Source organism: Aythya ferina (assembly GCF_964211825.1).
Source record: "Aythya ferina genome assembly, chromosome: 10".
Taxonomy (NCBI): domain Eukaryota; kingdom Metazoa; phylum Chordata; class Aves; order Anseriformes; family Anatidae; genus Aythya; species Aythya ferina.
The window spans coordinates 9,529,630-9,556,623 of record NC_140306.1 but is presented as its reverse complement, the minus strand read 5'-3'; the positions used below and the strand labels follow the sequence as shown (position 1 = coordinate 9,556,623).

Sequence of the window (26,994 nt, the reverse complement as noted above, 5' to 3'; positions counted from 1 at the left end):
TGTGAGTAAGCCTGGCAGTTGATGAGTGGCCCAAACTTGTACCACCTAGCTGTGTTTCCCGAGTGCCTGCAGACTGAAGATTTGTAATCCCAATGTACCTTTTAAGATTTTACCTGCAAACTCAGAGAAATTATTTTAAAAATGGTGCGTGGGCATGTTCTTCCCCCTAACCCCGTCCCCTGCTTTCCCTGACTCACTGCTGTGTTTTTCTCTCAGGTGTCTCTGCTGGAATACCGCAAGAGGAAACAGGAAGCCAAGGAGGGAGGCGAATCAGTGCGGTGCACAGGGACTCCTACCCGGCAGGGCAGCAGCAGCTCTGGGACTGACACAGATGTCAGCAGCCTGCCGGGCTCTGTAGTACGAACCCCGTCCTCTCCACAAAGTGGCTTCTCCCCTTCTCATCCCTCCCTGCCTCACGTAGAGGACGTCAGCCCACCAGACTCAAGGGGGGCTAGTTCCTCATCACTCAGCAAATCCCAGGAGAACATCAGCAGTAGGTGGTGAGTGTTATCCCTCCGAGCAAGCCTGAAACTGCTCTGCAGATACGAACCGAACTCTCTGGGGGGCGTTTCCATTACAATACTTGCAGCTGGATGGATTCCGTTGGGTGTCTTGGCATTATTCTCTTTTGTAATTGCTAAACAGCTGTGGGGAATGGGGAATGCTAGCAGTCTTCTCAGCCTGCCCTTTAGTTCTTAGTTTAGATATCAAAAATCTCCCCGAAAGATGAAGTTAAACAGTTGTGTCTCCTCCGGTGGTTTCCTTTTAAGGACATGGTTTTGAATTCTCTCCTGCAATGAGAATTTAATCCACGTCTAGTTTAAAGGGTGTTCGCTTGCTGAATTTCCAGTGTTCAGATGAGTGTGATAACGAAGTTAAACTTCTGAGTAGGAAAGCTGAAAGAGCCCTCCATAACTTTGCACATGAGAAGCAGGGATGGTGAAACTACCCCAGCTTTGCAGTCCCTTGCACAAATAGCTTTGAAAAGCAGTTATCAGGCTGAAATTCATGACTTGCCAAAAGCATGGAAAAATCACTTTAACTGAGTTAACCACATGAAGGTTTGATAAGGGGAAATGCTTGTCTCCAAAAACTTGCACCTGATAGTAATGTCTGGTCCCAAAATGAAGCACTGCAGCCCTGAAATGCAGAGTACTGAGTTGTGGTCTGTACACAGTGGGGATAAGGACGTTCTGCTGACTGGAGCTGTGTGGGGCGGTGGCTTTGCTGCCTTTTGTATTCGAGTTCTGCTCGTGGAGGCTACGGGCACAAAGGCGTAGCCTTCGTAATGCTGACCTTCCACATCTGCAGCTGTGTCACTGTTGATGCACTGGCAGGTGAATGGCAAGGGAAGAGATGCTGAGCGATGCCGAGGGCAGTGAGGAGTGTGAAATTCACGTTGACAGTGCCTGAAAACATTCTTGGGGTGAATTTATAAGAGTAATAAGACGTTCTTTCTTCCCTTTCCCATCCTCCCCCACTGTAAATATCATCACTCCTCAAGTTGAAAATTTATAGGAAATAATTTGCCTCGTACCTCCTGACAGCAGTGCCTGCCAGCTGAGCTGCCAGATGTTGAGCCTGGCCACAGCTGAGGCAGTCAGCTGATGATTGGGTTTTAATCCGTTTTGTCCAAGTCTTGTTATCGCTTGCCCTTCTCCTCCTGTGCCACTTTTGCCTGCAAAAAAGGTGGAAGAAAAACCTAGCTGAATGAAAAAAACCCTACTTGGGGGCGAGGGGTCTGGTAAACTTGCTCCTGTGTGATGTTTTATATCCTGTTAGCTCCTCAGCAGATGCTCTGGCTTCAGTTTATCACATGGTTTCAACAGTGAATGTTGCTGTGTGGGATTAAAGATGGTATTGGTACAGGACACAGTGTAAAAGTTGAAACCATGCTGATAGGGTTAAGCAGCTTTTGCTGCCTTTTTTATTCCTGTTCTGTCTTTTAATGGACAAGGCTAACAACCTCTCAGCCCCCTTCCTCTTAAAAAATATACATACATATATATGAGAAACTGCACGATACAGAGTTAAAGTTGTGAACCAATTTCATCTTTAACTCTGAGTGCTTACGTTTCTGATACATTTTCAGATGTTCACAGTAATATAATACTAGGGACAGAAGAAAATGGTGGGATCTAAAATTACGTGCCTTAATTTTCAGTTGTCCAGATTTTTGCTGAATTCTACAATATTTGCCAATAGCTTTCATTTAAAAAAAAATAAGTTTCTGTCTCTTTCAGTTGCCAAGACACAGCCATCACAATGTAAACAGATGTGCTGCTGCCCAGTAAACCCAGCCTTGCAGAAAACTGTCTCCAGCAAAACAATAGCAGCAACGAAGGTGTGAATTCACCCCCTCACCCCATTCACCTCCATGAGGTGTGAACTGTGGCCCCTTCTCCCTTCTGCTTCAGTGAGGGGTGAACTTCAGTGTCTGGGCTGTTTATTTAAAATTTAAAAAAAAAAAAAAAAAGCTAATGTAAAGCACAGTTTTTAATATCTTTTAAAAGAAAAACAAATACAGAAGTCGGTTAGCACAGTGTTAGGCTGCATATTTGCATGGTATGCAGTGTGTTTAACGTTTTATTGGAATATTTAAATGTGGGCGTTTTTAGGGCGCGCTTTTTTTGGTTTCTGGGTTAAGACATTCTGAATCCTTAATAAGAGTGCTACTATTTTCCATGTTAAAACACGTACTTCTAAAGAGCTTTGGATGGTCCAGAGCATGGTAGGGTTCTAGGGTGTGTCAGTGGCTCTCCTTTTCTTCTACAGACGGGCTTTAGTAAAGCCACTTCTCCTCTGTTTCTCAACCTCAGAGTAGATGCTTGTAATAAATCACGGAACAAGATCTAGCACTGATCTTGAGAGTTTGTACATTACAAAATAAATGGGACAAAATAGCATTAATGTGCAAAATGGCCACTCTAGCTCTGCTCCAGGAACGTTGCATTACATGACTGTACTATCTTGACACCGTATTACTACAAGGTACTGGTTTGGCTTCTCTTTAGTTTGAATACGAGTAATCTGTGCAAAATAACTGCATCTGATTTTAAGCCAGTAACAGGATTTTCCAAATGCTGTTGAATCTTGAAACAACTTTTTAGGAGAAAGTGTCCTGTAATCAGGTGATCTACCGAGCTGAATGTTTGTAGCATCTTTCTGCTAAAAGACCTTGTTTTTCTCAGGGCAGTGCTCTCATGGTAGCCAGTGACGGACAATCTAAAATCCCACAGGAGGTTATTTATGACGGAAAAGTAGTGCAGAATTTTATTCCTCATCTGTCTAGAGAGCTGGTGTTCTCTGATCCCTCCGTTCTGTGGCAGGGGTTTGCATTTGCAATAACTTCATACCAATGAATTTAAGCAGAAACCTTTGAGACTTCAAAGACAAACCCATCTTGTAATTATACCAAGGACGCCACAGCCCCCTTGTGCGTTGGTCACGTTGCTCTCAGCTGTGTAACAGCAGTCTTCATCTGTTCCTGGGTTTTTGTTGCAGGATGGTCCCAACGTCAGTGGAGAGGCTTCGAGAGGGCCGAGGCATACTTGAGAAGGTGCTGCGGAGTGGTGCGAAGGTGTCCCAGAGAACAGAATCCTCACCCACCTGTGACAGTGTCATTGAGAGAGATACAGGTAGGAAGATGATGTTTCTGAAAACTTGGTGGTAAATGCTGGGCTCAAATAGCTTCACAAACTCGCCTATGAACTTAGCTGTACCTTCATCTCTGTCATCATCAATGCCTTATAAAAGCCTTCTGCAAACCATATTTAATTGGTATTCAGGTAATATTGCCTGAGCCTGTATCCCTTTCCCATTAGACCTGGACAACCTCCGGGTTTATCCAGAGTTTGGATTTGATGCATTTTGGCTCTGGCAGGGACAACTCTGCCCTCAGACAGACGGGTTAACCAAGCATTGCCTCGATTGCTCCTGTGTGCTGGGGATGAAGGTGCTGTCGTTTAATAATGCTAGTTGGCTGAACATCCAGATAAATGTGTTACTCTCGCTAAAATGCAGGCGTAGGCTTTAGGCAGTGCTAAGAACTGATGTAGCTTCCAAGCCTTACCTCATCTCTGTTTGAAGTTGCTTGATTCCTTGAGTTACGGTATTTGTCAGTTTGGTGAAATAGACCCGTTTGCTGAGATTAACTCAGTTTTTGTTATGTTCCTTCTCTGAATAATGGATTGTCCTCACCAAGTAGCATGCAGGGTCAGTGAGTGCTTGTGACGTGAGCTGAGCTTACACCACTCCTTTATTCGCCTGCGGTGTACAGATCAGCTGTGGCTTCTCTAAGATGGACAGATCACTTCTTCATTGCCTCATTTCTTAGCTGTGATATGGAGTTATTTTTATTTCATTTACTTTGCAAGGGAAGAAGGGCAGGCAAAATCCAGCCTGTTCCAGCAGGCCTGCACACTGCACATTCTTCCTCCTGGTTACATAAAACCAATTCCACTCCAGGTAGTCGAAACTCAGTGCCCTGGCTGCTGGAAACCATTGCCTCTTTCATCCTAGCACAGCAAAATATTTTTTCTTCTTTTGCATACTCTGGCAATTTCTTCAGTAGCTTGTTGAGATTCTGTGAGCATTCTTCCCTCCCCCAGTTGCTGGACTGCTGCTTGTGAAACAAAACGAGTGACTGAGTCCCTGCCACTCCTGGTATCACCTGTAGGAGTTGTGAAGATACACGTTTGCTTGGTGCTGTAATGGATAGTAAAATATTGAGAGAAAAAAAAATTCTGGGTGATTTCTGGTGATTTCCTTACGGAGCACATGGGAATGAAACTGAGTTTTGTGCACGCCACACTTCGGAGAATCGCAGCTGCTGTAGGTTAAAGCTGTCATGTCATAAATAGCTTAGGTTGGCACAGGCCAGTACTGGCAAGAAAAGAAGCAATTCTCACTTCTGCTTTGTCCTTCCTTGTGCAGTTATTCAGATACAGGAGCGGGAAATGTTGGCTTTGTCTTCTTAAGATTTACATAGAGCAAATTCAGGAAGGTTATAGTTTATTCACACTTTGTAATTTAGGATCTTTAGATGGGCTTTAAATTTTCAAAGATTTTTCTGTGAACAGACACTGCCAGTAATGTCTGCAGCACTGTTGATGTGCCTGGCCTTTTAAGAAACAATTTATTCCAGAAGTCTTTAGGTTTCTCCTGATTCTCATACTCAGCTTCTGATCTCCTGAATTGAGCAGTTAGTCTCTTCTGTGCATGACTGCTTAACAAAACATGCCCTAAACTGCAAGCTTTGCCTTTCTGCACTGCAGTACTCAGAATGCCACCCACAGCAAACAGCTCCTTGGTGCAGTGGATGTAGTTTCAGAGAATGGAAGGTGGCACAGGACATGCTGGAAGGTTCATGTACCAGTCTCTGTGCGGGTCCTGTGCCCCGAGGAAGATGTCTGAGCCTCGGCAGCAGACAAGACAACTCCATCCAGATTCCTGTTTAGTTAAGCCAGCGACTGTGATGCAGCACAGAGAGGACAACCACAGCAAAGCCACAGGCGCTGCTGACACCGCTGCTCGTGCCAGTGCATCTGGTACAGAGCCAGGCTGGTCTGGCAGAAGTACAGAGCAGACCAAGGCAGCGTGTCCTGTTTCAGGTCCGAGACATCTGTCATGTACATTTGATACTAATACCAGTGCTATCTCACCACGGCATTTCAAACACTGCTGCTGAGAAATCCTGCAGATAAACAACTCCATCTCATCAGACAGCAACATCGTAAATCTGATGTGAAGTCTCCCAGTCCCACCAGTTTCCCTCCCTCCTAAAGAGAGCATGCTCACAGGCTGGACCCCGTGGTGACAGTAGCGGTAACAGAAAAACACCTGGGGCAGAGTGACTGGGTCACTTGTAGTGTTTCTTGTCTCCCTCAGTACAGGTTCAGATATTTGGTGGGGAAAAAAACACACCTGCAAGATTGGGGTGATGGAAAGGCTTGCTCCACTAAGAAGCTTGCTCTTTTTTTTCTCTTTCATGTAGCTAAGGTGCATCAGTGTGTGCTGTGCTGCTGTTACCACTCACAAGTCATAGCTTTGCTTAGTCTTTTTCTGAAACAGGCATTCCTGAGGTCTAACAGTAAGTCGCTTCGTAGCAGCCCAATTGAGTTGTAAAGCAAAATCCCCAAAACAGCAGTGGGGGTGCCGTTAGCATTGGCAGCGCAGGGCTCTAGTGTCTGGATGTGCCTTTGAGGAGAGCCTGCAGCAGGAGCCTACTGACAAGCCGGCTAGGAAGGGGCGATTGTAATTCCCCAGCTGTAACTGGTAGCCAGGTTGGATTCCTCTGACCAAAGCTGAGTGAAGAATTGCTGAGTCCTTAGAATCTGTCTTCTGCCTCTCGTATCCCTCTGGAAAGCCCCAGGCTGTCTGAATTCCCAAGCAGTCTGTGTGCAGTCACCAGGGGCTGCCCTTCCTTTGGACAGGCTGGTCCAAAGCGAGTGAGGTTTCTGCTAAACCAGGGAGACGTGGTGCAAGGGAGGCAGCAGCTCCTAAGGTGCATGGCTGCTGTATGCATGTGAAGCTTTTCCAGTTGCCTTCTCTTGGGGTCCTTCAGCTTCCAGAAGGCTGCTGACTGGAGAAGCCACTCCTGTCTGGGCTGTAGCTGGAGGCAGAACAAGACAACTGCGGTGTGCAGGTGTCACTTGAGAGGGAAGTGCCATGACTTCAGTCTAGGGGATGAAGTTTAACATCTTGACTGTGCTGTACATTGCAGACACAGCAGAAGGAGACACTCCAGAAGCCCACAAAGGACCAGCAGTTTACAGTCCTTCTCGATACAGCTACCAGGTAAATTGTCATCTGTAATTGTTCCCTGCCCGTTCTGAAATGAAGCTTTAAACAGCATTGGGGCAGGGGGAGGGGAATGGTTTTAGCTGGAAATTATTCCCAGGCCTGCCACGCTAAGCAACAGGAGCACGGTGAGGTAGGAGGTGCAGAAGCTGGTCTCCTTGACGTCTCTTTTCTTTTTTCCCCCCGCTCCCTTGCCCAGCTCCTGCAGTCTGACAGCCCCCAGGCCGAATCGCAGACCCTTCTCCAGCAGAGCTCCTCCCCATACAGAGGACACCTTACTCCTTCTCCCGGCTACAGCTACCGAGCAGCAGCACAGAGGACAGGACACAGCCTCTCTCACGGTTCCTCAGAAACCTCCCTCTCCTCTTCCTCGTACTCCAGCCCTGCCCACTCGGTCTCCACAGACTCCTCTGCCCTGTTTGCGGGGAACTCGGTGTATTACAGCAGCCAGCAGCACTCTGGCAGTGCCGGCGGCAGCCTCCTGAAGAAGAGCTGCCCTGCTGCTGCCAGCCCAGCACAGCCCACGGCTGTGGACTCTCTTTCCTCCGAGCCTGGCTCCCAGCCCTGCACAGGAGCGTCGGGCTCCACCTCCGTTCCCCAAAGTGCTCGGTCACTACAGTCAGACTTGCGGACTATCAGCCTGCCCAATTCGGGGCAGTCTGTTCTCTACCAGGGTTCCCGGGGGGGAGTGATTTCCAATGCACAACACTACCCGCACCGAGGGGGAAGCAGTGTCCATCAGTACAGACTTCAGCAGCTTCAAGGTTCTGGAGTAAAGACTCAAACAGGACTTTCCTAGGGCTGCCTGGACTCCAGGAGGACAAAACTGCCCATAGCTCCTTCCAGTCACCTCTGGAAGTGGCTCCTGGGCCGGTGTTGGGAGCTTGCACCTGATGCTGGGCTGCCAGGGGTCAGAGGCTGAGGTCTGAAACGCACGGGTGAGATTTGTGAGCAGTATTGGCCTCTGGCCTTGCAGGAGAAAGCAAATTTCTCTGAGGCAGAGACTGTAGCAAAGCTGTTCCCTAATGCGTGGGTACATTGAAGAGAAGAGAGGAGAAAAAAAAATGAAAAAAAAAAAAAAAAGAAAATGGTTCAAGTGCAATGACTGTGGTGCAGCCTCTGTCTCTTGTCCGTGCCCATGGCCATAGTCACTCATGCAGTACGGACGTCTTTTTTATACGAAAGCGGTTTAAAGAAAACATTGGGGAAGTTTAACTCCGATCCCAAAGCTCTCTGTGTAGGTCAGGTTCTCGGTGCGTTCTGGGGAGGGCTTTAACCCCTTACGATCATTCCAGTCACAAGCAGACGAGCGCACGCCGCTGCCTTTGGGCCTGGGTGACGACCGCCACGGCCGGAGCGTTTTCCAGGACCACGGCGTCTCCGCAAATGTGAACGAGCACGGGGGGGGGGGGGTTGGAGCTCGTGTGCCTGGCGCTGCAGAGGAGCTGGGGGGAGCGGGAGCGGTGCCGGGGGTGCTGCTGCAGCCAGGGCTCTGAGCATGCGCCCCGGTGAGCACGGCGGTGCTGCGGTGTGCCCGAGGCTGGCTGAGGAGCCAGCGGCTGTCCGGAGGGGCTGCAGGAAGGTGGCGGCGGGTCCGGGGGGGTCCGGGTTGTGGCGGGGCTGGGGGGGACCCCGATTTCCTTCCCGCTGAGCGTGGCGGCACAGCCAGCCCAAACACAGTGCGCTGTCTGTTCAATTCCATAAGATTGCCAGCTTCTTTCTCACTTGTTTACTGTAATATCGGGCGTGTTTTTATTTATCTAATTTTATATTCAGTTATAACCATAGTAGGTTAGCTAATATACGACAGGTGTCATCCCTGGTGCTGCAGTGGAACTTCTCCTTTCTCTTGGATAACATAATGCTGTGAGTCTGTCTCCCCTGTCTTTTTCAGATGCACAGTCTTCTTCCTTTTTTTTTTTTTTTTAGGACTGTTACAGGTTTCTCTAATTCACAATTGAAATCAGGTGTTTGTTCAACCTAGGGGAGACTTTTAAAATATTGAATCAAAGAGTTAACTTTCTCACACTGTCTGGCTGTGAGCGTGTTGGGATGGAACTTGTCACCCCACGGTTGGGTGTCTGTATACTGTATAAAATAGGTGTAAACTTCGCTCAGCTTCGCCCTGGGTGTGCAGCCTCCCCTTTCATGCTATGAGCAGCATGGGGCAGGCGGGCTCTGCCCTGCCGGGTGGCAGGAGGGGGCCGGGGGGGCCCTGCGCAGAGGCGCCAGCACCTCCGGACGCAGCGGGGGGCAGGAGGGAGGGACCCTGGAAAGCTCTTGGAAAGGTGGGGGCTGTAGCTTCTTACTCTAGTGGAGTTTTTACACCATGCTGTAACATTTGAACTTTCACAAGAGATGTAATAATTTTGATAATAAAAATACTTAACTTGAAAACCAGGATTTTGGAAATCTGCTTTCTTAGGGCCTCGAATGCCGCTGCCCGGGTCGTGGGGTGGGTGGGGTGGGCACGTTGGTCTCCTCCCTGCCCGTGCAGGGTAACTGAAGCACTGCAGGGGCAGACGCGTGGATCTGGCACCTCCTGCTTCCAAGTCTACTTTACACTCTCCCTTCTGCCAGCGTTTCAGCTGAAGTCAGGTGCTGCAGCGCGAGCAGCAGATCCTGAGAAAAGGGCAATCACCAGAGCTCCTGGCGGTGAGGCAGCGTCTGCGCTGCTGCTCTTTTCCTCTTCTCTCTCAGGCTCCTTTGGGGAAGAGGCCGGGGTAGGGGATGTGTCCCACATTTTGCCTGCTTCAAAACCTGTTTTGGGAATGTGGTGGTGGTGCTTTTGACTAACACGTGCGGTTTCCTGGTGTGCTGCTGCCCAGGTTTTTTAATTTTACCTCTGCTTGCCTTTTCCTTAGGAAGCCTGAGCTGGGTCTGGCATAGAGCTGGGGTGCCTGAGGTGCCCAGCGCCTCCCACGTCTGACCGCCCTCGCGGTGACACAGGTCCCCCTGCCAGCTCCCGGGAACGTGTCTGCTGTGCTGTGTCCCTGAGAAGAGCCTGGCCCCACCTCTGCACCTCCCTCAGGTAGCAGCCAACTCCCCAACCCACCCCCAGGACCCCGACCTCCCGCTCCCATTGGGGACAGCCCTGTCCCAGGGGACCTGTTCTGGGGACAGCCCTGTCCCAGAGGACCTGCCATGGTCGCTGCCCCCCTGTATGGGGAGGCTCGGTCCCGTGCTCCCCACCTGGGGCTGACAGCAGCTCCCGTCCCGCTCCCCACCACACCACAGGGCTCAGAGCTCATCTGGTTTGAATTATATTTTTCAATAAGGTTTTGTGAAACACTGTATCAAACTTTGTACTAAAATACAGATATATTACAGCTACTGTATTCCTTTCTCCACTGATTTTTCTTGGTTTGTTTTCCAATTCAGCCAGCGACAGTGCTCCCGATCCGCTGGGGGCCGCGGGGCGGTGGCAGGCAGCGGCTGCTTGCGGGGGGAGCGCCAGCGCCCGCGACGTCCCCGGTGGGGGGAGGCCCTGGGCTCCCGCTCGGGGTCTCGGCACGGCTCCGGCTCCGTCCCTCGCCGCCACCCCGCAGGGTCTCAGGGCACGACTTACCGGCTCTGCCAGCCCCGGGCGCGCGGGGTAGCAGTTCCCGCACAGCCCTTCATCGCCTCGTCCCGGCAGCATTCCCACCACGTGGCTGCACCCCTCGCCCCGGCTCTGCAGCGCCTCTCCCGTACCTGTCCTCACCGCCTGTCCCTCCAGAGCCCCCCACGCGGCCTCGTGCCCCTGCCACCAGCTCCGCGGCCGGTGCTGAGGACTTTATTGCGTTGCGAGGGCTGCGGCGGGCGCGTGGGGAAGCCCCCGCGCTGGTCTGGCCAGCAGAGCCGCGGCCGGGGCGTGGGTGCCGGCTGCTGGGTGCTGCACGACCGAGCCCTCGGCTCCCCACGGCCGCGTGCCGGCGAGGTGCGGCCAGGGGACACCGTGGCAGGGAGAGCCTCGCTGTCACCAGTGGAGATAAAGCACCGTATGGGGATGGGGGGAGGCGTTTGGCAGCGGCCGGGGCTGGACTGGGGGGGTTCCTCCTGTGCCCGCCCCGGGGGGGTTGCGTTTTTCAGCTGCTCCCACTTACCAGGGCTTACATTCAGCGGTGGCACGAGTCGGGCATCGCGGCAGTGAGGCCCCTGCGGTCGCCACGCTTGGGCCCCAGCGGCACTGGAAAGCGTGAGGTCCTGGGGCTGGACTCCTGGGCTGGGGGCGAGGGGGCTCGAGTCACTTTACCCTGTTTAGAGAATATTAATTTACACGTAAAAGTACGGGCAGGCCCCGGCCCGGCCACCGGGTCCCCCCGGCCGTGGAGACAGGATCACGGAGCTGTACAAAATGGGAGCGGGGAAGGTGCTGGGGCCCAGAGCAGCCGGCGCGGGGCGTCACGGGGCACGCGTTGGGGCGGGAGGCAGCAGGTCTGGAGTCCTGGGGATGTAGAAATCTGTTAAAAACTCGGAGATGTTGTTTGTTTAGTTTTTTTTTCCTCGAAATGAAACCGCAGTTTGACGCCATTCTCGGACGAAGCAGGTTTGGGGCATCCTTCCCCGGCGGTGGCCCACGGGTGGCGGAGGTGCGGGGCTGGCGGGGTGCGTGGGGATGGCGGTGCCGGCGTGGCCGTGGGCGCGGCGGGCGGCTGGCGTGTCCCCGGCGCGCTGCGTGGCCGCCGGCAGCAGATGAAGGGCGGGACGGGGAGGGAGCGCCCAGGCTGCCGGCCGCGGGAGGAGGGTCCTGCTGCGGGCGCTCGGCCTTATATCCTCTGCGGGGAGAGCACAGCGCGTCGGGCACCGCAGCCCGGGGGGGTGGCACCGGGCGGCTGCTGCCTGGGCCATGCACGCGCTTGCCCCCACCCCGCTGCCCCCAACCCCTGTGGGGCCGCCCGGCACGGTCACACACACAGACACGCCACGTGTGGGTAAGGGGACGGGACGGTGACACTCAGGACTTACCGCGGTGCCGACAAAATCTGTCAAAACACAAAGAGAGCGTGTCAGCAGGGCAGGGCGGGGGCTCGGCCGCCTCGTTCCTGCTCCCCGCCACGCCAGGCGGTGTCGTTCCCCTCCCAGGCCCCCCCCCGGCAGCGCGGCGCCCACCTTTGCTCTCTGTCTTGAGCTCCTCGTGCAGCAGGTCGTTCTGCCGGTTGCCGAGGACGAAGGCCAGGAAGGAAAGGATGAGGGCGTTGAGGATGCCGATGATGGCCAGGATGTAAGCCCAGCGCACGGAGCAGTCGCCCAGGGAGTACTTGCCCGTCTTCTCCCCGCACATGTCCCGGATGGTCTCCGCGTCCCAGCCGTCGGGGAAGATCATGCAGCCCAGCACCAGGCAGAGAGCTGCGGGACACAGGGCGGCGTGAAGGGAGATGGTGGGGCTGGGGTCTGCATCCCAGAGCGCTGATCCCCTGCCTGCTGTGCCCGTGCCCGCAGGGAGCCCCCACCATGGTCCCGCAGGGCTGTGTGTGTGCCCCGGAGCTGGCCCAGCACAGCTGGGGACAGCAGCAACGCCTGGCTGCGGGTTTCTTCAGCTGTTAATAGCGTTGCTGAGAAGCTGAGGCATCCGGTGAGTATTTTTGTCCTGTGTCAGGGCACGTTTCAGAGGTTTGTACGTGCCCCAGAGACAAAGGGCCCCTTGGAAAGCGAGCGCGGGGCACGGCAGGGTGCTGGGCAGGGTGCTGGGCACGTCGGGCACGCCACCGAGCGCTCCATGGGGAAGGCAGGGACACGGCCGCACGTCCCGCCCGCTCCCAGCAGCACGCCGCGTCCCCTGTCACGAGCTATTCCCTCTCCTGCGTGTCCCCAGCCCACCCCATGTCCTGGAAGCGCCTTCCCACACCGCCAGCCCGACCTTTCCTGAAGGAAACCCAAACTGGAGGGGACAGGGAGGGGGCTCTGCCTGCCCACCCCGCCCCTACAGCCCGCAGGTGCTCGCAGACCTGCAGGGAAAGCTGCTTTTCCACTCAGAACAGCTCATCTGTCCCCTCCTGCCCTGAGTGCCTGCAGGGTGTCTGCCTGGTGATGCTTTGTGCCGGGGGATCTGGTGCTCCCCGCTTGGTTTTGTGTCGTGCTTCCACGCTCCTCCCCTGTCGGGGTCCTGTCAAACGAACGTGCCTCTCGCGGGCTGCGTTATCCTGCCAAAACGAGTTACCTGCAGGGAATTCAGCCCCGTGCCTCGGGCTCCGTGAGCGCTGCCCCCACGCTCATCCCCTGCCCGGCACGTGCGGCCGTGCTCGGGGAGTCCCCGAAGCGGGCTATAAATAACCCTGCCTCCGACACGCAGCGGCAGCACCAGCTCCGGAACGGCCTCGCTGCCCCCCGCCGGGGTGCCGGGGGCCCTTCTCCACTGCTCTGCGCAGCTGCAGGGGGCTGCAGGCGCCGGGCACGCGGCTGCGCCTCGAGGGCAGCCACCCCAGAGGTCCCCGTGCCCGAGGCATTTGGGGTTTTGTAACGGAGGGATTGGGATTTAGCGAGCTCTGCGGTTCTGCGCCGCCGGATTGCGAGCGGGGCAGATGGCTCGGGCTCTGCTTGCGACAATCAGGCCTTCCTCTTAATTAGATCCAGTTTGCTCCTAGGGGGGCAGCGGCTTTGGAGCTGGGGCTCTCTGCGCAGCTCTAATTAAACCCTTCCCTGATTGCCGTCCACTAATTGGGCACTGAAGATTTAAACTTTTTTTTTTTTTTCCTCCTGGCTGAGGTGCTGCACTCCAGGCCCTCCTCGCCTCCTCCCCGACGTTGCCAGCCCCGTTCTGTCCCGCAGAGCCACCATTCCCTGCCCTCCACCTCCTTTTTGTGCCTTTTGTGACGCTTCAGCCCTCGCTGCTGCTTCTGCACCTCTTCCTCTCCTTCCTCTTCCTCTTTGCTCCCCTCACACCACAGGAACCCCCACCCACCTCATCCCAAAGCTTGCCATCGCGCCCCTGCCCGACCCCAGCAGCTCCCCGACCCCCGCTGCCACCACGCAGCAGCTTTTGGGGTTTGTGGCCCTCAGGAGGCACCCGGTGTCCCCGCAGCCAGGGGCTGGGGCAGGCAGGAGGCTGCCGGAGGGATCCCGGTGCCGCCTGGGGGCCGTGCCCACCGCCACGCAGCGGCACCAGCCGGGCACGCCGAGCCCCTTGATTAAGCTGCTGCCAATCATTGGGATTTGGGCTCTGAGCTTGCCTTAAACCGGTAAATCTTCAGGCCGGGGAAAATTAAAGATGAAGGAATTTCCCCGATAAGCCAAGGCAGCTCCAGGCCCGGCTGTGGAGGAGAGGCGGGGATCACCACCACACCACGCCTGCTGCAGGGCACGGGGCCAGGCCAGCACCAGGACCCCACATGGCCCCGTACCCACACAGGGACCCTTCTGGGGGGGTCACAGCGGGGTCCTGGCACTGGGATCATTGTGGGACTCTGGCTCTGGCCAGGCAATAAGGAGCTTTGTTTCCAGGAGGGTAAAAATGGAGAGGGGAGGTGCTGGGGGAGCTCAGCCTCTCCCCTCAGGGCCTCTCTCCGTGAGGGGGTTCCCCCAAGGCAGGCAGTCCCGGGGGCTGGCCCTGACCCCGTGGGACAGTCCCTGCTGTAGGGCTTCCCAAAGCCAGACCCTGCCTGGGGTGTCCTGCAGCACACCCCGAGGCCGTGTCCCCATGCTGGGGCTGCGAGAAGCCCTAATGCTGCTGCTGGCCCAGGACCCCATAGCCAGGACCGGGGTGAGCCCACGGTGTCCGGAGCCGTCCCTGGCCCCGGTGTGCAGCTGAACCCGGTGCCTGGGGGAGCCCCAGGGCTGGCGGCTGGGGGAAGGTTTTAGGGTCAGGTGTCCGGGGGTGCCCCGGTGCTGCTGGTGCCTCAAGAGGTCCCAAGTGGCTGGGGAAACCCCAAAACACTCAATGCCTGGAGAGGCCCCCAAAATATGCACTGCCAGGAGAACCCGCAAAACACCCAGTGTCTGAAGAGTCTCAAAAGCACCCAGTATCCTGCAGAATCCCGAAACACTCAGTGCCTGGAGCACCTCCAAACTCACTTTGTGCCTGAAGAACCTCCAGAAGCAGGCAGCACCCACAGAACCCCCAATACACGCAGTGCCTGAAGCACCCCACAAGCACCCAGTACTCTCAAAACCCCCCAACCACTCAGTAATGGACAGAACCCCCAAAACTCACAGTGCCTGAAGAACCCCAAAACACCCAGTACCCAAAGAACCTCCAAAAGCACACAGTGCCTGAAGAACCCCCCAAAAACACCCCGTACCCTCAAAACCCCGTAACCACACAGTCACCCACAGAACCCCAAAAGCACTCAGTGCCTGGAGAACCTCCACAGCACCCTGTGACTGGACAACCCCCAAAAGACCCAGTACCCTAAAAACCTCCCAACCAACCTGTCACCCGTAGAACCCCCAAAAGCACCCAGTGCCTGCAGAACCCCCAAAAGCACGCAGTACCCACAGAGCCCCCAAAACACCCAGTGCCTGAAGAACCCCAAAAGCACCCAGTGCCTGAAGAACCTCCAAAACCACCCAATACCTGAAGAACCCCCAAAATCACTCAGTGCCTGAAGTACCCCCCAAAAGCACCCAGTACCCTCAAAACCCTGTAACCACCCAGTCACCCATAGAACCCCCAAAAGCACACAGTACCCACAGAGCCCCCAAAACACCCAGTGCCTGGAGAACCCCAAAAGCACCCAGTGCCTAAAGAACCTCCAAAACCACCCAATACCCGAAGAACCCCCAAAACCACTCAGCACCTGAAGAACCCCATAAAACACCCAGTACCCTCCAAACCCCCCAACCACTCAGTACCTGGACACCCTCCAAACCCCCTCATTCCCTAAAGACCCTCCAACCCCTTACAGTGCCCGAAGCACCCCCAAACCCCCTGGGTCACCTGAAGACCCCCCCAAAAACCCCCCAAACCCCCCCCAAACCCCCCCCAAACCCCCCCCAAACCCCCTCCCACCCCAGCTACCTGCCAGCAGCTGCATCCAGGCGCAGATCTTGTAGACGGTGGCGGTGTTGCAGAAGAAGAAGAGGGCGAAGCAGGTGATGCAGCCCAGCGTCAGCACCATGGAGAGCAGCACGAAGAAGGCGGCGGCCTGGAAGGCTCCCGAGGGGATGGTGCTGAAGTCGGTGAAGGAGCCGCGGCAGGCCAGCTCGCGGCCCGCCAGCCCGGAGCCCACGCAGTAGTGGAAGAGCCCGAAGTAGCCGGGTTTGGGGGTGTTGACGCTGTCGCCCACCCAGTAGGGCTGGATGAACACCACCACGTTGATGATGGCGAAGCAGATGGTGAAGATGGCCCAGAGCACGCCGATGGCCCGCGAGTTCCGCACGTAGTTCTCATGGTACAGCTTGGAGGCCTCCTGCGACGGCAGCATCCTGCCGGGGGGGGGAGCCCCGAAACCGGGGAGGGGGGTGTGTGTGTGTGTGGGGGGGTGTTTGGGGTTATTTATAAGGGCCAGGGGGAGCCCCGCGGCCTAGGCGAGCCCCGAGGCCGCCGGCCCCTGCGCCACCCGCGCCGCCATCTTGGCTGCCGCCTCTGCGCCCCCCCCCCCCCTCCCTCCCCTCCCTCCCCTCCCCGCCGCCGCCACACTGCGGAGCTCGGCCCCGCCTCGGCAAACTTCGGCTCCGCCCGCCCGGGCTTCGGCTCCGCTCGGCCCCGCCCCTCGGCAACGCTCGGAAGGGTTCGGAAAGGATCGGGAAAAGCCGAAAGGGTTCGGGGATGATTCGGATGCGTCCGGGAGGGCCCGAAGGGGTCGGGAGGGCCCGAAGGGGTCGGGGATGCTTCGGCTGCGTTCGGGAACACTCGGCCGGGCTCGGGAAGACTCGGCAGGGTTCGGGAGGTCCCGGCCGGGTTCGGGAGGCCCCGTCACGGTTCGGGAGCCCCCGCTCGGCCTCACGCCCCGCCGCCGCCCCCGGTGCCGCGGGGAAGGCCCGGTGGGGTCCTGACAAGCCCGCAGCCGGCACCGGGCACGGAGCTTTTCCCCCTCCCCCCCTCTCCCTCCCCTCAGAGCTCGACGCCCGTTGCTAACGGCGCCCGGCGATGACGTCATCTCCGGGCGGAAGAGGCGCGACGCCCGCTGGGCGGGGCCGGGCGGCGCCGGGCGGAAGTCGGCGGCGGCGGCGGCGCGGGGCGGGCGGAAGCGGCGCCATGGGGCGGCGGCGGCGGCGGCGCTGAGATGGCGGCGGCCCGCGGCTGCCCCCCCCCGGCGGGCTCCGGGGACCGCGGCCTGGCCGAGCTGCTGCTGGAGTTCTCCCGAGCCCAGTACCGGGCTAAGGACGGCGGCGGGGCTGCCGCCAAGGTGAGCGGGGGGGGGGTTACCGGGACGGGGGGGGGTTACCGGGGGACTACACCGGGCCCCGGTGCGGGCCCTGACGGGAGCTGCCCGCAGGTGGAGCGGATCGAGCGGCGCTGCCTGGAGCTCTTCGGCCGTGACTACCGCTACAGCGTCATCCCCAACGCGCACGGCGAGGTGTGCGCGCACTACCCGCGGCACATCGTCCTGCTCGAGAGAGACGCCGCCGCCGCCCGTGAACCGTAAGGCCCCGGAACCCCCGCCCCCGGTCCCTGTCCCGGTTCCTTTCCCCTGTCCCCGTCCCCGTCCCGCTGTTCCTGTGAGCCCCGCTGGGGTGTCCCGCACGGGGATGGCTTCGTGGTTTGTGTCCCCCCCCCCCGGAGGTCCCGCTGGGTTCTGTGGGGCTGCCGATGATTGGAGGTGCCCCCCGGTAATTGCAGCGCCCTGCCCAGCTCCCTGCTCGCCGTGGTGTTCGTCCTAACACGGGCTGGGCTCAGGGAGCCAGGGGGAGTGGGGTGCCCCAGCCCTGCCCCGCTGGCTTGTGCAGGTCCCAGCACCCTGCTGGCTCCGTGGGGCACCGTGATTTCCCCATCCCAAACACACGAAGAGCTCGTGGTTGGGCTCAGGGCTGTGGGGTGCTCACCCTGGCTTCTTCAAGCACCCGTGGTCTCGTTAGAAGGGCTACAGTTAGAGAGACCTTAGCGTGGACAGGGTCTGGGAGTGGGATCCCCACAGGGACAGGACAGACAGACGGACACAACCTCAGCAGCTGTGCTGTGCCCGCACCACAAGCCGTGGCACTCGGCTTCAGGAACCAGCAGGGAGGCTCCTCGCAGCGCAGCGTGGTTGAAGCAATCACATTTCTGGACTTCGACCCCGAAGCTCAGAACCACGGTGTTTACACTCGTGGCTGAGCACTATCAGCTCCCCGTGGCTGTAAAAACAGCCCCTATTTTTTTTTTTCCCCCCTGTTACAACAAAACGTAACGCAATTCTGGGGTTTTAACTCTGGCTGTGACAAGAATAGGGCATTTGAAGCTTGGGGGTTGCCACATTCCCACCGCAGCAGTGACGGGTTCCTGCTGAAGGAATCCATCAGCTGGTGCCTGCTGTGGGGGTGCTGGAGGTGGTGGGGTCAGGAAAACAGCCCCAGCTGGCTGTCGGGTGAGAGCATTTCTGCTTGAGGCCGGGTTAGATCCGATGAGAAGAAATGAAACCCCTCGCTGCAGAAAGGAGGGAAGGTGAAGTCAGCAGCTGGAAACGCAGCCAGCAGGGTCTGTAGGGAAGAGAAAGCAAACACTTCTCTTTTTCCCTGTTCTCGCAAGAGCAGCGGTCACTTAACTTTTCTGACGGGCAGAGTAACCCAAACAAGTGTGCTCGGGTTCAGGGTCCTGTTCTCTTCTGAGACTCTGCAAGCCAGCAGTGACAGTCACCACTTCAAATATCAATTCGTTTTCAAGTCTTGATTTCTTGTCCCAGAGAGTCCCGGCAGCAGGCTGCCCTCCACCACCCCGTTCCTTCTGATTTCTGGGCAGTAGCCTCAGTAAAAGCTGCTCAGTACCTTCTCCACGAACCCAGCTTTTGGCTGCGCCTTGGTATTCTGTGGAATAATTCTGCAATCCCAAACAAATCCGAGCGATGCGGAGAACGTTGCGCTTCTTGTGGTGCAGAACGCAAGAACCTCTTCCAGTGAGTGGGCCAATCCCTCTAGCAGCTGGTGTCTCGGGCTGCCTTTCATCTTTGTAATGTTGTTATTCAGCCGGTAAGAGCTCCTTGAAGTGCACGAGACACTTCTTACCTCTGAGAGCGCCACGTTTTTTGGAAGCAGTTCCAGCTCATGTGAACCCTGCGCTACTGCCCCATCGGTTTTGCTGGTGCAGCTGTTTCTGTAGGGAACTAGCAAAAACTGGCTGTTTGAAACCCAATTTGGTTTCCTGACCCTGTTCACTCGGTGTCTGGGCAGCGTGGAGGGGGTACAATGGTCTTGCTGAGGTGTTCCTCCAGCTTGGCCGCCTGCGCTCTGAGATCAAGGCAGCGGAGGCGTGGGAGGAATTTGGTGTGTCTGTGGCTACCAGCCCCAGGAGCTGGGTGCCCTTTGGCTCGGTGCTGGCTCACGGTGAGCTGCAGAAAGTAGCAGAGGGCGCCTGGCAGCCGGGATCACCTGCCCTGTGCCCCGAGAGCTCTCCTGGCCCAAAGCAGGAGCAGGCAGATGCTGCAGGGCACAGGAACACTGTGCCGTGCCCAGTTCTTCTGGGCTCACTGCGGCTGCACGTAGAGAAAACCCCTCGAGCTCAGGCATGGGCTGTGTCTTTGGCTCCACTTGCCAGTTCTCTGACACGTCTGCACTCCAAACAAATCTGCTTACGGGTGCCTGCACGTAATCCAGCAGCATGAGGAACGCTTCAGTTCCAGCGCTGCTGTGGCTGGCCAGAGCCCAGCGGCCCTGCCTCGGCCTCGTATAGACGATACAGCTCCCAAACTGGCTGTGTGCTCCTACAGGACACCTTCCCCTTGCTTTTAAAAAGAGAAATCCGGGTTGGGGGGCTGGTTTGGAGCAGGAGAATTAGCGCAGGGGTGAGGATACCCGGCAGTGTCTTCCAAAAAATCCCAAGAATTAGGAGCTGAGGCGCATGGCATCCTTCCACCTCTCTCTTCACCTGGTCCCAGGCAGCCTTATGATGCTCCTGCAGCGTGTGTTACTGGCGTGCTCTCTGAGGAGGGCGTGCTAGCAGGGAAATCTTGCTGAGCAGAGCTCCTGGCTGCAGGCAGCGCCGAGGACGAGCAGCTCGGGTTGTGCCCGTTGCCTGCGCGCGGTGTCGCGTGCTGCTGCCTGGCACAGGTACGGTGCTGGCACTGCCCCGGCTGTGCTCCTAGTGCCCCTGTGTCCGTGCTGTATAAAAATCAGCTTGGCTTCTTACTCTTTGAATTTGAGAAAATGTCAAAGCTTTTTGGAGCCGGAGGAAGTTGTTCCATCTGTAGGGAAACACATGAAAAGAACACAAAGCTTCAGCTATGAATTGTGGGAATCAAATTGTCTTTAAAATGTGGGATTTGAACTCCTGCTGTCTCCCTCCTTCCACCAGCAGCACCTCACGTAACCTTTCCCACAAACCTATCGGTTTCCATGTTAATGAGGTTTTTCTAATCCTTTGCTGAACGCCTGCTGTAGGTAGCTTGCTCCACGCTCTCACTGATGCTGAAGCCTAGAAACTTTCTTTTAATTTCTAGCATGCAGGTATTAATTTCTTTCCAGCCTAGCATTATTCTTTGCCTTTAAGCCCTTCTCCCTCTCTGTTGCTAGTCCTTGTACACACCTGAGTGCCTGTATTGCTGTGTCCTCACTTAATCTCCACTTGCTGAGCCGCTCAAGCCACGGCAGGTTCTGTTGCCCCACGCTGTCCCCTGGCCATCCCTGGGGGCTTCTGTGCCTCACTGCACCCGTGTGGGTCTCCTGGGTGCCCTGCACAGCAATGCTGCTACGTTTCAGTCCCGCTGGAGAGCTTCCCACGATCGTATTTGTCCCTTTTGTAAGACTTGGTGGGTCGATAACTTACGGGCATCCAGAGATCAATGGGTTCATCTCAGTCCTCGTGCTGAGCTCTGCTGCTGGAAAGGGCCGACTGGAAATTCTTGTTAATCATCTCTGAGTGCCTGATCGTGCACTTCTGTGTGACTGGACTTCATCTGGCTTCTGTTTTGTCGGTCTGGACACTTCTAGAGCTCCTTGTGGGAACTCCAGTCTCCCCCTGAGGTACGCAGCCCTTCGGGAGGTACGGTCAGTGCAGGTGGCAGCTTGGATTCCTGTCAAGTTTAGGCTGGTACTTGGAAAAATTACAGCAGTAAGTTGCTTACACAATGTGTCTCCAAAACACATTTCTGTTTTACTTTAACCAGAAGAACGTAAAATGCAGCTGTTCAGATGCAGCTGACGTGAATCTAACTCCCCTCTGCAACCCACCAGGCAGTTCACAGGGAGCTGGCTAACTGTCCGGCGATGCATGTGACCAGAACTAAGGTTCATGACATTTTCAGGCTTTAATTTTCTACTTTATTTATTTTTGCTTGCAAAATTCCTGCTGATAGTCACTTGTGCTGAGCTTCTTTTTGACAGAAGGGTGGTGGAGAGGAAAGCAGACTCTATTTTTGCAGATACTGGCTTACTGTGGCCGTCCTTCGCCAATAAGCCACACGTGTGCCTGAAGCAGACTGTGCTCATAGTGCCAGCACGTTGCTGCTCCTGAGCTGGTCTCTCAAAACGAAGAGAAGGCAGGGAAGTGTCCACACGAGTTGTGCAAACGATTCTTAAAGAAACAACCCCTTGCTTGCTGAGTTCAGAGCTGGCTTCTGAGCCCAAGGGATGGGGATTACAGCCCGGGGTGCTGGAAGCCATGGGAAGATGCTCTGTGCACTGAACTGAATCTCTGTCCCACAGGCTGGAGAGCACAGTGCAGGTCGGCAAGCTGCAGGACCTCATCAACCGGAGTAAGATGGCGAGGTGCAGAGGACGATTTGTTTGCCCGGTCATTCTGTACAAGGGAAAGGTAAAGCTTCGCGGGCTACCTGGCTTAACTTAGAAAATGACCTTTCTCCGTGACACTTGAACTGTGCAGCCACGTCTTCGGCCGGTTGTCACCTTTCCTCATGCTGTAAAAAGCTATTCTTAGGCACGGGCAGGCAGCCTCTAGTAGTAAGCAGCATTTGCTGTCCAAGCGATATAAATCAGTTGTGGGGACCTCAGGCTATTTTATCCCACCCGTCATGAGCAACGCACTGAAGATTGGACATTTTGTCCATATGTGTTCCTTCTGAAGGACCAAAGTTACTTGGTTTTTGAGAGGGGAAAGACAGCTGTTGTCGCTCCCTGCCCCTTCCCAGTAGCGAGCTCCCTTTGAATAACTTTTATCCCTAAAAAGAAGTTCCCCTTGTGTGTTCCCTGGGGAGGCAAGATTGCATAAACGGTCTTAAGAACGCGTGGGCTTGTCTGCAAGGGAATCTATAAGAGAGTGAAATTGGATTCATTTTTATGTGGATTGCTTTAGCTGTTCCGAAGCCCTGTAGGAGTAGTTCCATTTAGCATTTAAGTAGCTTAATTCAGTTTTCCTCGTTCAATTCAGAAACGCTGCATGAATAGCAGTATCATACCCGTGATGATTTTAATCTGGCTTGAGTGAAGCCATCCTGGGCTGAACCTGCTGACCTTCAGCAGGAGTAAATTGCCTGGGGGGGCACTGGGACCATCCCCAGTCTTATCAACAGGAGTGTGGAAGATAAGGCTGAAGCAGAGTATTATCGGAGGATAGATAGTGCCAATTTAGCAGAAATTGACTGCATTAGTGCATCGGAGAAGTGGAAATTAAAAAGCGGTATGAAAACTAACTACAGATAAAGACATTTGGCAGCCTGATGTGTTCAGAGAACTTGCCCTGGGTCAGGGCTGTGGGGGAGGCTGCCAAGAGGCGGTGGCTGTAGGTACAGCCGTGGCTGTAACGGGGCAGCACGTGGGCCAGAAACTGGGTATGGGGAAGCCTCTCGGACTCTGTGTGGTTGATAAGAAAATCTTCCTCCAGCATATTTGCAGATCAGCAACGCTGGCTGGCTGGGGAGAGCTCTACGGGCGCACTGGTTACAACTACATCTTCTCAGGTGAGTGAGGAGCCGTCTGCTGCTGGCTGCCTGCTTGGGCTGCTCAGCACTGGGGTGTCACAAAGTCTTCTGAGAGAAGGTGCAGAAGTGTCCTAGACCTCCCTGTATCAGGCCCTGAATGAAAAACCTAAAATCTGGTGTCTATTCCCAAGCACTGTACCACGCCTCATAGTGCAGGAAGTAGCAGCAAAAGAGCTTGGGGCTGAAGAGTGAATTATGGGAAGTGTGTAGACAAGTAGGGCAGCCTGAAGGATTCGGGGTACTGATTCCCAAATACTGCAGGGTGGGAGTAAATAAGACCTCGCTATTGCTGGCTAGTCACTGGGAATCAAATCCTCCTGATGGTGTGGTATGCTGGGCTCCAGGGAGAACAACTCAGGAGGGTACTGGGTGCCTATAGGATAGGACCTGGAGCTTGGCAATGACAGGGGAAGGGTGGGCTCTGTTAGAAACCGGGCTCTTCAGGAGGAGGAAATGTGGAGGATTACTGAGAGAGCCTGTATGCAGAGAACAGGTGCCAAACCATAGCATTTTCAGGCACGTGTATGTCTGTAGAAATAGGGATTGTGTTGGTTTACACAGGTTTCATTTTTAATGCCTTTCTTGCAGGGGGTTCTGATGATGCCTGGGCAGATGCAGAAGACATTTCAGAGGAGGATTCTGCACTTAGGTTTGTATCAATCGCTGAGATGAGGAAAAGAGAGTTGGACCAAAGCTGACTCACTCAGCCATTCAGTTCTGCTCTTCCCTAATCTGGGCTTCAGGTACAGGCTTGAGGTTGTTGCCGAGCTTGGGGTCTTTCTTTCCTTGATTTTGAAAGAGTCTTGAATACTGATGGCTGGCTGAAGCCAGCGTAACTGACGCCTGCTAATCTGTTGCCAGAGGGAAGGGACAGAGATGGGATGATACAAAGCCATTAAAAGGCTACTTGAATTACACAGAAGTGTGTGATTCACTAAAAAAGTAGATCTGTAGGCTGGGGAAAATACTCTGCAATTTAACGTGCTTGTTGCAGAACAGAGTGAGGAATGGGGAGGGGACCCTCAGCACTAATTTTGCATAGCAATTCATTGCAGTCTGACTCTGAGCTGTGGAGACAAGGCTCGTACTGTGGGGCTTCTGGCTAGAAGCAGTTCAGGAGAGCTGTGACAGTATTGTGCAGGTGACGTGGTCAGCCTTCCACGCTGATCTGGCTTTGCCTTGTTCCGTGTTGCAGAAACGCAGACTCCCAGCTGTTCGACAAGGTCAGAGGACACGACATCAAGCTGCTCCGTTACCTTTCTGTCCGCTACATCTGTGATCTGATGGTGGAAAACAAGAAGGTGAAGTTTGGCTTGAAGTGAGTCTGGGTTCCTTCGTTTTTCTGCAGGCTTTGAGTTGCAGGTAGCAGCCCTGACGTGGGAATTGTTACTGGGCATGCATCCTGGGAGCAGTCCCTGGACTGGTCCTACAGAAGGATCGTCAGGCAGTGCTGTAGAGAGAACCCCCACGCTTTCACACCAGAGAAAGCTGTATCAGTGGGCAAGATAACCACTTTCATCTGTCTTCTGCAGTACGAGTAGGTTTTCTCTGTAGAGCTTGAAGTGATGGGGCAATCCCCTTTTCAGAAAGGGGAGCCTTCCACTTGCGTGTAGGAGCAGGTTGCTTCTCCTGACGTTCCTCCCAGAGGAAAGCTTTCATGTTTTAGGGCTATACCTGTTAATCTGGATGCGTTGCATAAGTTCTGCCTCTGCCCATTCCTGAGTCGAGTCATTATGCGGGGAAATGCGACAGGAGGCTTTTTGGATGCCGGTGTCTCCATGGAAAAAACTGTACAAATGTCTGCTGTTTTCCTCTTGTCCTGTGCAGTGTGACGTCTTCTGAGAAGGTGGACAAAGCTCAACGTTATGCTGATTTCACACTTCTCTCCATCCCATACCCAGGTACAGGACTGATGTCCAGAGGGACTCCCAAGGGACAGGTGACAATCTGCTGCTGGGGACTGGGAACTACGTGTGTGTGTGTGTGTGTGGTGCAATGGCTGTGGCTTGCTTCACGTTACCTACGCTCCCTCAGGAGAGAAGCTCTTTTAGACTGAGAGCAGTGCGACAGATCTGGATATTCTGGCGTTGCGAGTTGGCATCAGGCGCTCTGAGGTGGCAGCAAGAATTTCTCAGCAGTTGTGATGAATTCAGGCACAGAGAAAACGTCCCCGTGGTGGGGCTGGGGTTAAGATGGCTGTTGACAGCCCTGTGACTCCAAAGGACTACCTGCTACAAAGCAAGCTGCATATAACCCCACAGTTCTTAGGAGCATTTCCTGCTCCTGCTGCTTCCAGAGGATGCTGTGATACATTCTCAGTGCTAGGCAGAGCCGCTAACCTGCGGCGTGCAGCTGAGATGCGAAGCACTTCAGTCCATCTCCCTGCCTGTATCAGTTCCTGTGCCTAGCAACCACCGCTGGGTCACTGGCTGAAGATGAGCTGAGCTTTGCTGCCTGGCTGCTGCTGGGCTCAGTAACATGATTGGGTGTGAGGCTGCTGTGTTTGAGGTCTATGCTGCCAGAAAGGACTCTTCTTTTTCCCTTGTGCACAAAGAAAAGGGGACAGGGACAAAGTGGTCATGGGTGAGCCACACTCAGACTTTTCCTTGAGTACTGGTTGTTGCCCCCTAAGGTGTGTGTAGGGGGGAAAAAAAGGCGTAACTTTTCTTACCCAGTAATTAGTGCCAGTTCTGACAAGCTGCCTTAAGATTTCCATGGAGGTTTCCTTGCAGATTGCAAAGGGCTGGGAGAAATAAGAGCATTCTGTAGCACGTGCCACAGGTGCATGTTGCTGCCGTTTGTCTTGCCACGCATAGACCATGGGAAAGACAGTGTGCATGGGTCTTTGTAGCATTTGTAAAGAATGAGGAAGAAGTGAGTTAAGTTGTAGCGTTCTTACTGTGTGGGGATCTGCACAGTGTGCAGTACTCAGTGATGCTCCTTCCTCTTCTGCCACCTGGGACGTTTGCTGTCTCTTAGCAGCTCTTCACTGCCATGCTAGAGGTAAATCTTATCACACTGCAAACTCCCTGCAGATGTTACCTGATTGTAGCAGTGCTGCTCCAAAGGGGAACGCTATCATTCTGGTAAATCTGAGGCGTGCACATCTAAGGATCAGCAGCCCCTCTAGTGACTGGCAAAAGGTAGTGACTGATAGGTTCTTATCAGCGTTTCCAGGTTTGCACCGAAAGAATTTCCATCTTGTAATTTGTCTCTAAAGTTATTCTGAGATCCTGTTGTCTTAGGTGAATGAAGCAGTGTCCAGACACGACTGTCTAGGGTGAAAGACTTGGGTTAGCATGGGGTATCTGCGGAAGCTTTTGTGCTTTCTGGTACAGCAGCCCTCCTTTCCTTCTGACTGGTAGTTGGCATTTGTGGGTGCCAGTGCTTGCTGCTATAATCCCTCGTTCTTTGCTTTAAGCCATTGTTTAATTGGAGTTAAATCTCAACTGACAGATTGCTTCCTGGCTGTGTGTTCTCTAGCACTAGCCCTGTCCTTCCACGTAGATTTTTTTTCGCCATTGAAGTTGTTTGTGACTTGCGGAGCAGGGATCGAGGCTTGTGTATGCAGGGCCTGGCACAGGGGTGTCCTGGTGACGTGGGTGCTGTGAAGCTTCTGTGGCACACACCGTACCTCAGGAGAGGTGTTTCATGTAGCCTGCAGGCAGCTGCAGTGCTAATGGTGCTGCTCAGCTGTGACTAAGTGACTGCAGCTTGCAGCAGAGACTTCAGATAGTTGTTTGAGAAGAAACAGGAGCCATAAGGGAGAAACTTCAGGAGGGGAGGGCTTGGGGGCAACCTTGGAAGTGGTTTTATACCTGCTTTCTTCAAATAGGGCAATTGTGGTGTTTCAAAGGGGAGACTTAAATGTGAGAGAAACCACAGTTGCCTCCGACAGAGCCCTTTTTTGTTACCTGCAGCAGGCGCCCTGTGAAACCTGGCGTTCCCCAGGCTCCACCAACATCTCTTTTTGCTGGTTCCTTCTCACTCAGGATGCCAGGCTGATTCCTCAGATCTGTGCAAAAGTCAGCGGCCCTGCAACGCGCAGGTCTTTGGTGAAACCTGTTGTTTGAGAGGATAAAACCAGTCCCTCAGACTTCACGTTCGCTGTGCCTTTGGAGTTTGCTCTTTGTCTGCTGTGTGAGTGTTTTCACTGCTGAGTGCTCTGGGTTGTTGCTGCTGGGAGGCCATGCTGCACGCTGTACTGATTACTGCTCTTCACTTCCCACAGGCAACACTTTTGATTGGTTTGGTGCTCTGGAGCCCAGGG

General features: G+C 54.9%; 3 protein-coding genes across 11 annotated transcripts in view; 2 read left to right on the top strand and 1 right to left on the bottom strand.

The window, feature by feature from the left end:
• Positions 1 to 9,198, top strand: part of SETD5 (SET domain containing 5) — a 64,103-nt gene extending 54,905 nt beyond the window's left edge. For 3 of the 4 annotated variants that reach the window (XM_084531042.1, XM_084531044.1, XM_084531043.1), the window contains 4 exons: positions 217 to 500; positions 3,505 to 3,638; positions 6,725 to 6,798; positions 7,001 to 9,198. In XM_084531042.1, the coding sequence (XP_084387168.1) occupies positions 217 to 500; positions 3,505 to 3,638; positions 6,725 to 6,798; positions 7,001 to 7,600 (1,092 nt within the window). In that variant the 3' untranslated portion in view covers positions 7,601 to 9,198. Of the gene's footprint in view, positions 1 to 216; positions 501 to 2,243; positions 2,345 to 3,504; positions 3,639 to 6,724; positions 6,799 to 7,000 lie in introns of those variants that run through there. The other variant, XR_014696486.1, reaches the window with a different exon arrangement.
• LHFPL4 (LHFPL tetraspan subfamily member 4) lies at positions 8,645 to 16,295 on the bottom strand. Of its 2 annotated transcripts, XR_014696490.1 has the most exons (5): positions 15,737 to 16,295; positions 11,893 to 12,129; positions 11,749 to 11,765; positions 9,645 to 11,558; positions 8,645 to 9,561 (listed from the first exon to the last, which is right to left on the bottom strand). XR_014696490.1 is itself a non-coding variant. In XM_084531098.1 (4 exons), exons 1-4 carry the CDS (start codon positions 16,140 to 16,142, stop codon positions 11,550 to 11,552), a joined length of 669 nt encoding a protein of 222 aa, XP_084387224.1. In that variant the 5' UTR covers positions 16,143 to 16,295; the 3' UTR covers positions 8,645 to 11,549. The 2 variants fall into 2 exon arrangements, 1 of the variants encoding a protein (XP_084387224.1); XM_084531098.1 differs by having other exon boundaries at positions 8,645 to 11,558.
• Positions 16,296 to 16,892: 597 nt separating this feature from the next.
• Positions 16,893 to 26,994, top strand: part of MTMR14 (myotubularin related protein 14) — a 30,066-nt gene continuing 19,964 nt past the window's right edge. The window contains exons 1-7 of one of the 5 annotated variants that reach the window (XM_084531082.1): positions 16,893 to 17,066; positions 17,157 to 17,302; positions 21,493 to 21,601; positions 22,628 to 22,703; positions 23,313 to 23,373; positions 23,920 to 24,042; positions 24,552 to 24,625. In XM_084531082.1, the coding sequence (XP_084387208.1) occupies positions 16,944 to 17,066; positions 17,157 to 17,302; positions 21,493 to 21,601; positions 22,628 to 22,703; positions 23,313 to 23,373; positions 23,920 to 24,042; positions 24,552 to 24,625 (712 nt within the window). In that variant the 5' untranslated portion in view covers positions 16,893 to 16,943. Of the gene's footprint in view, positions 17,067 to 17,156; positions 17,303 to 21,492; positions 21,602 to 22,627; positions 22,704 to 23,312; positions 23,374 to 23,919; positions 24,043 to 24,452; positions 24,515 to 24,551; positions 24,664 to 26,994 lie in introns of those variants that run through there. The other 4 variants (XM_084531083.1, XM_084531081.1, XM_084531080.1 and 1 more) reach the window with 4 other exon arrangements.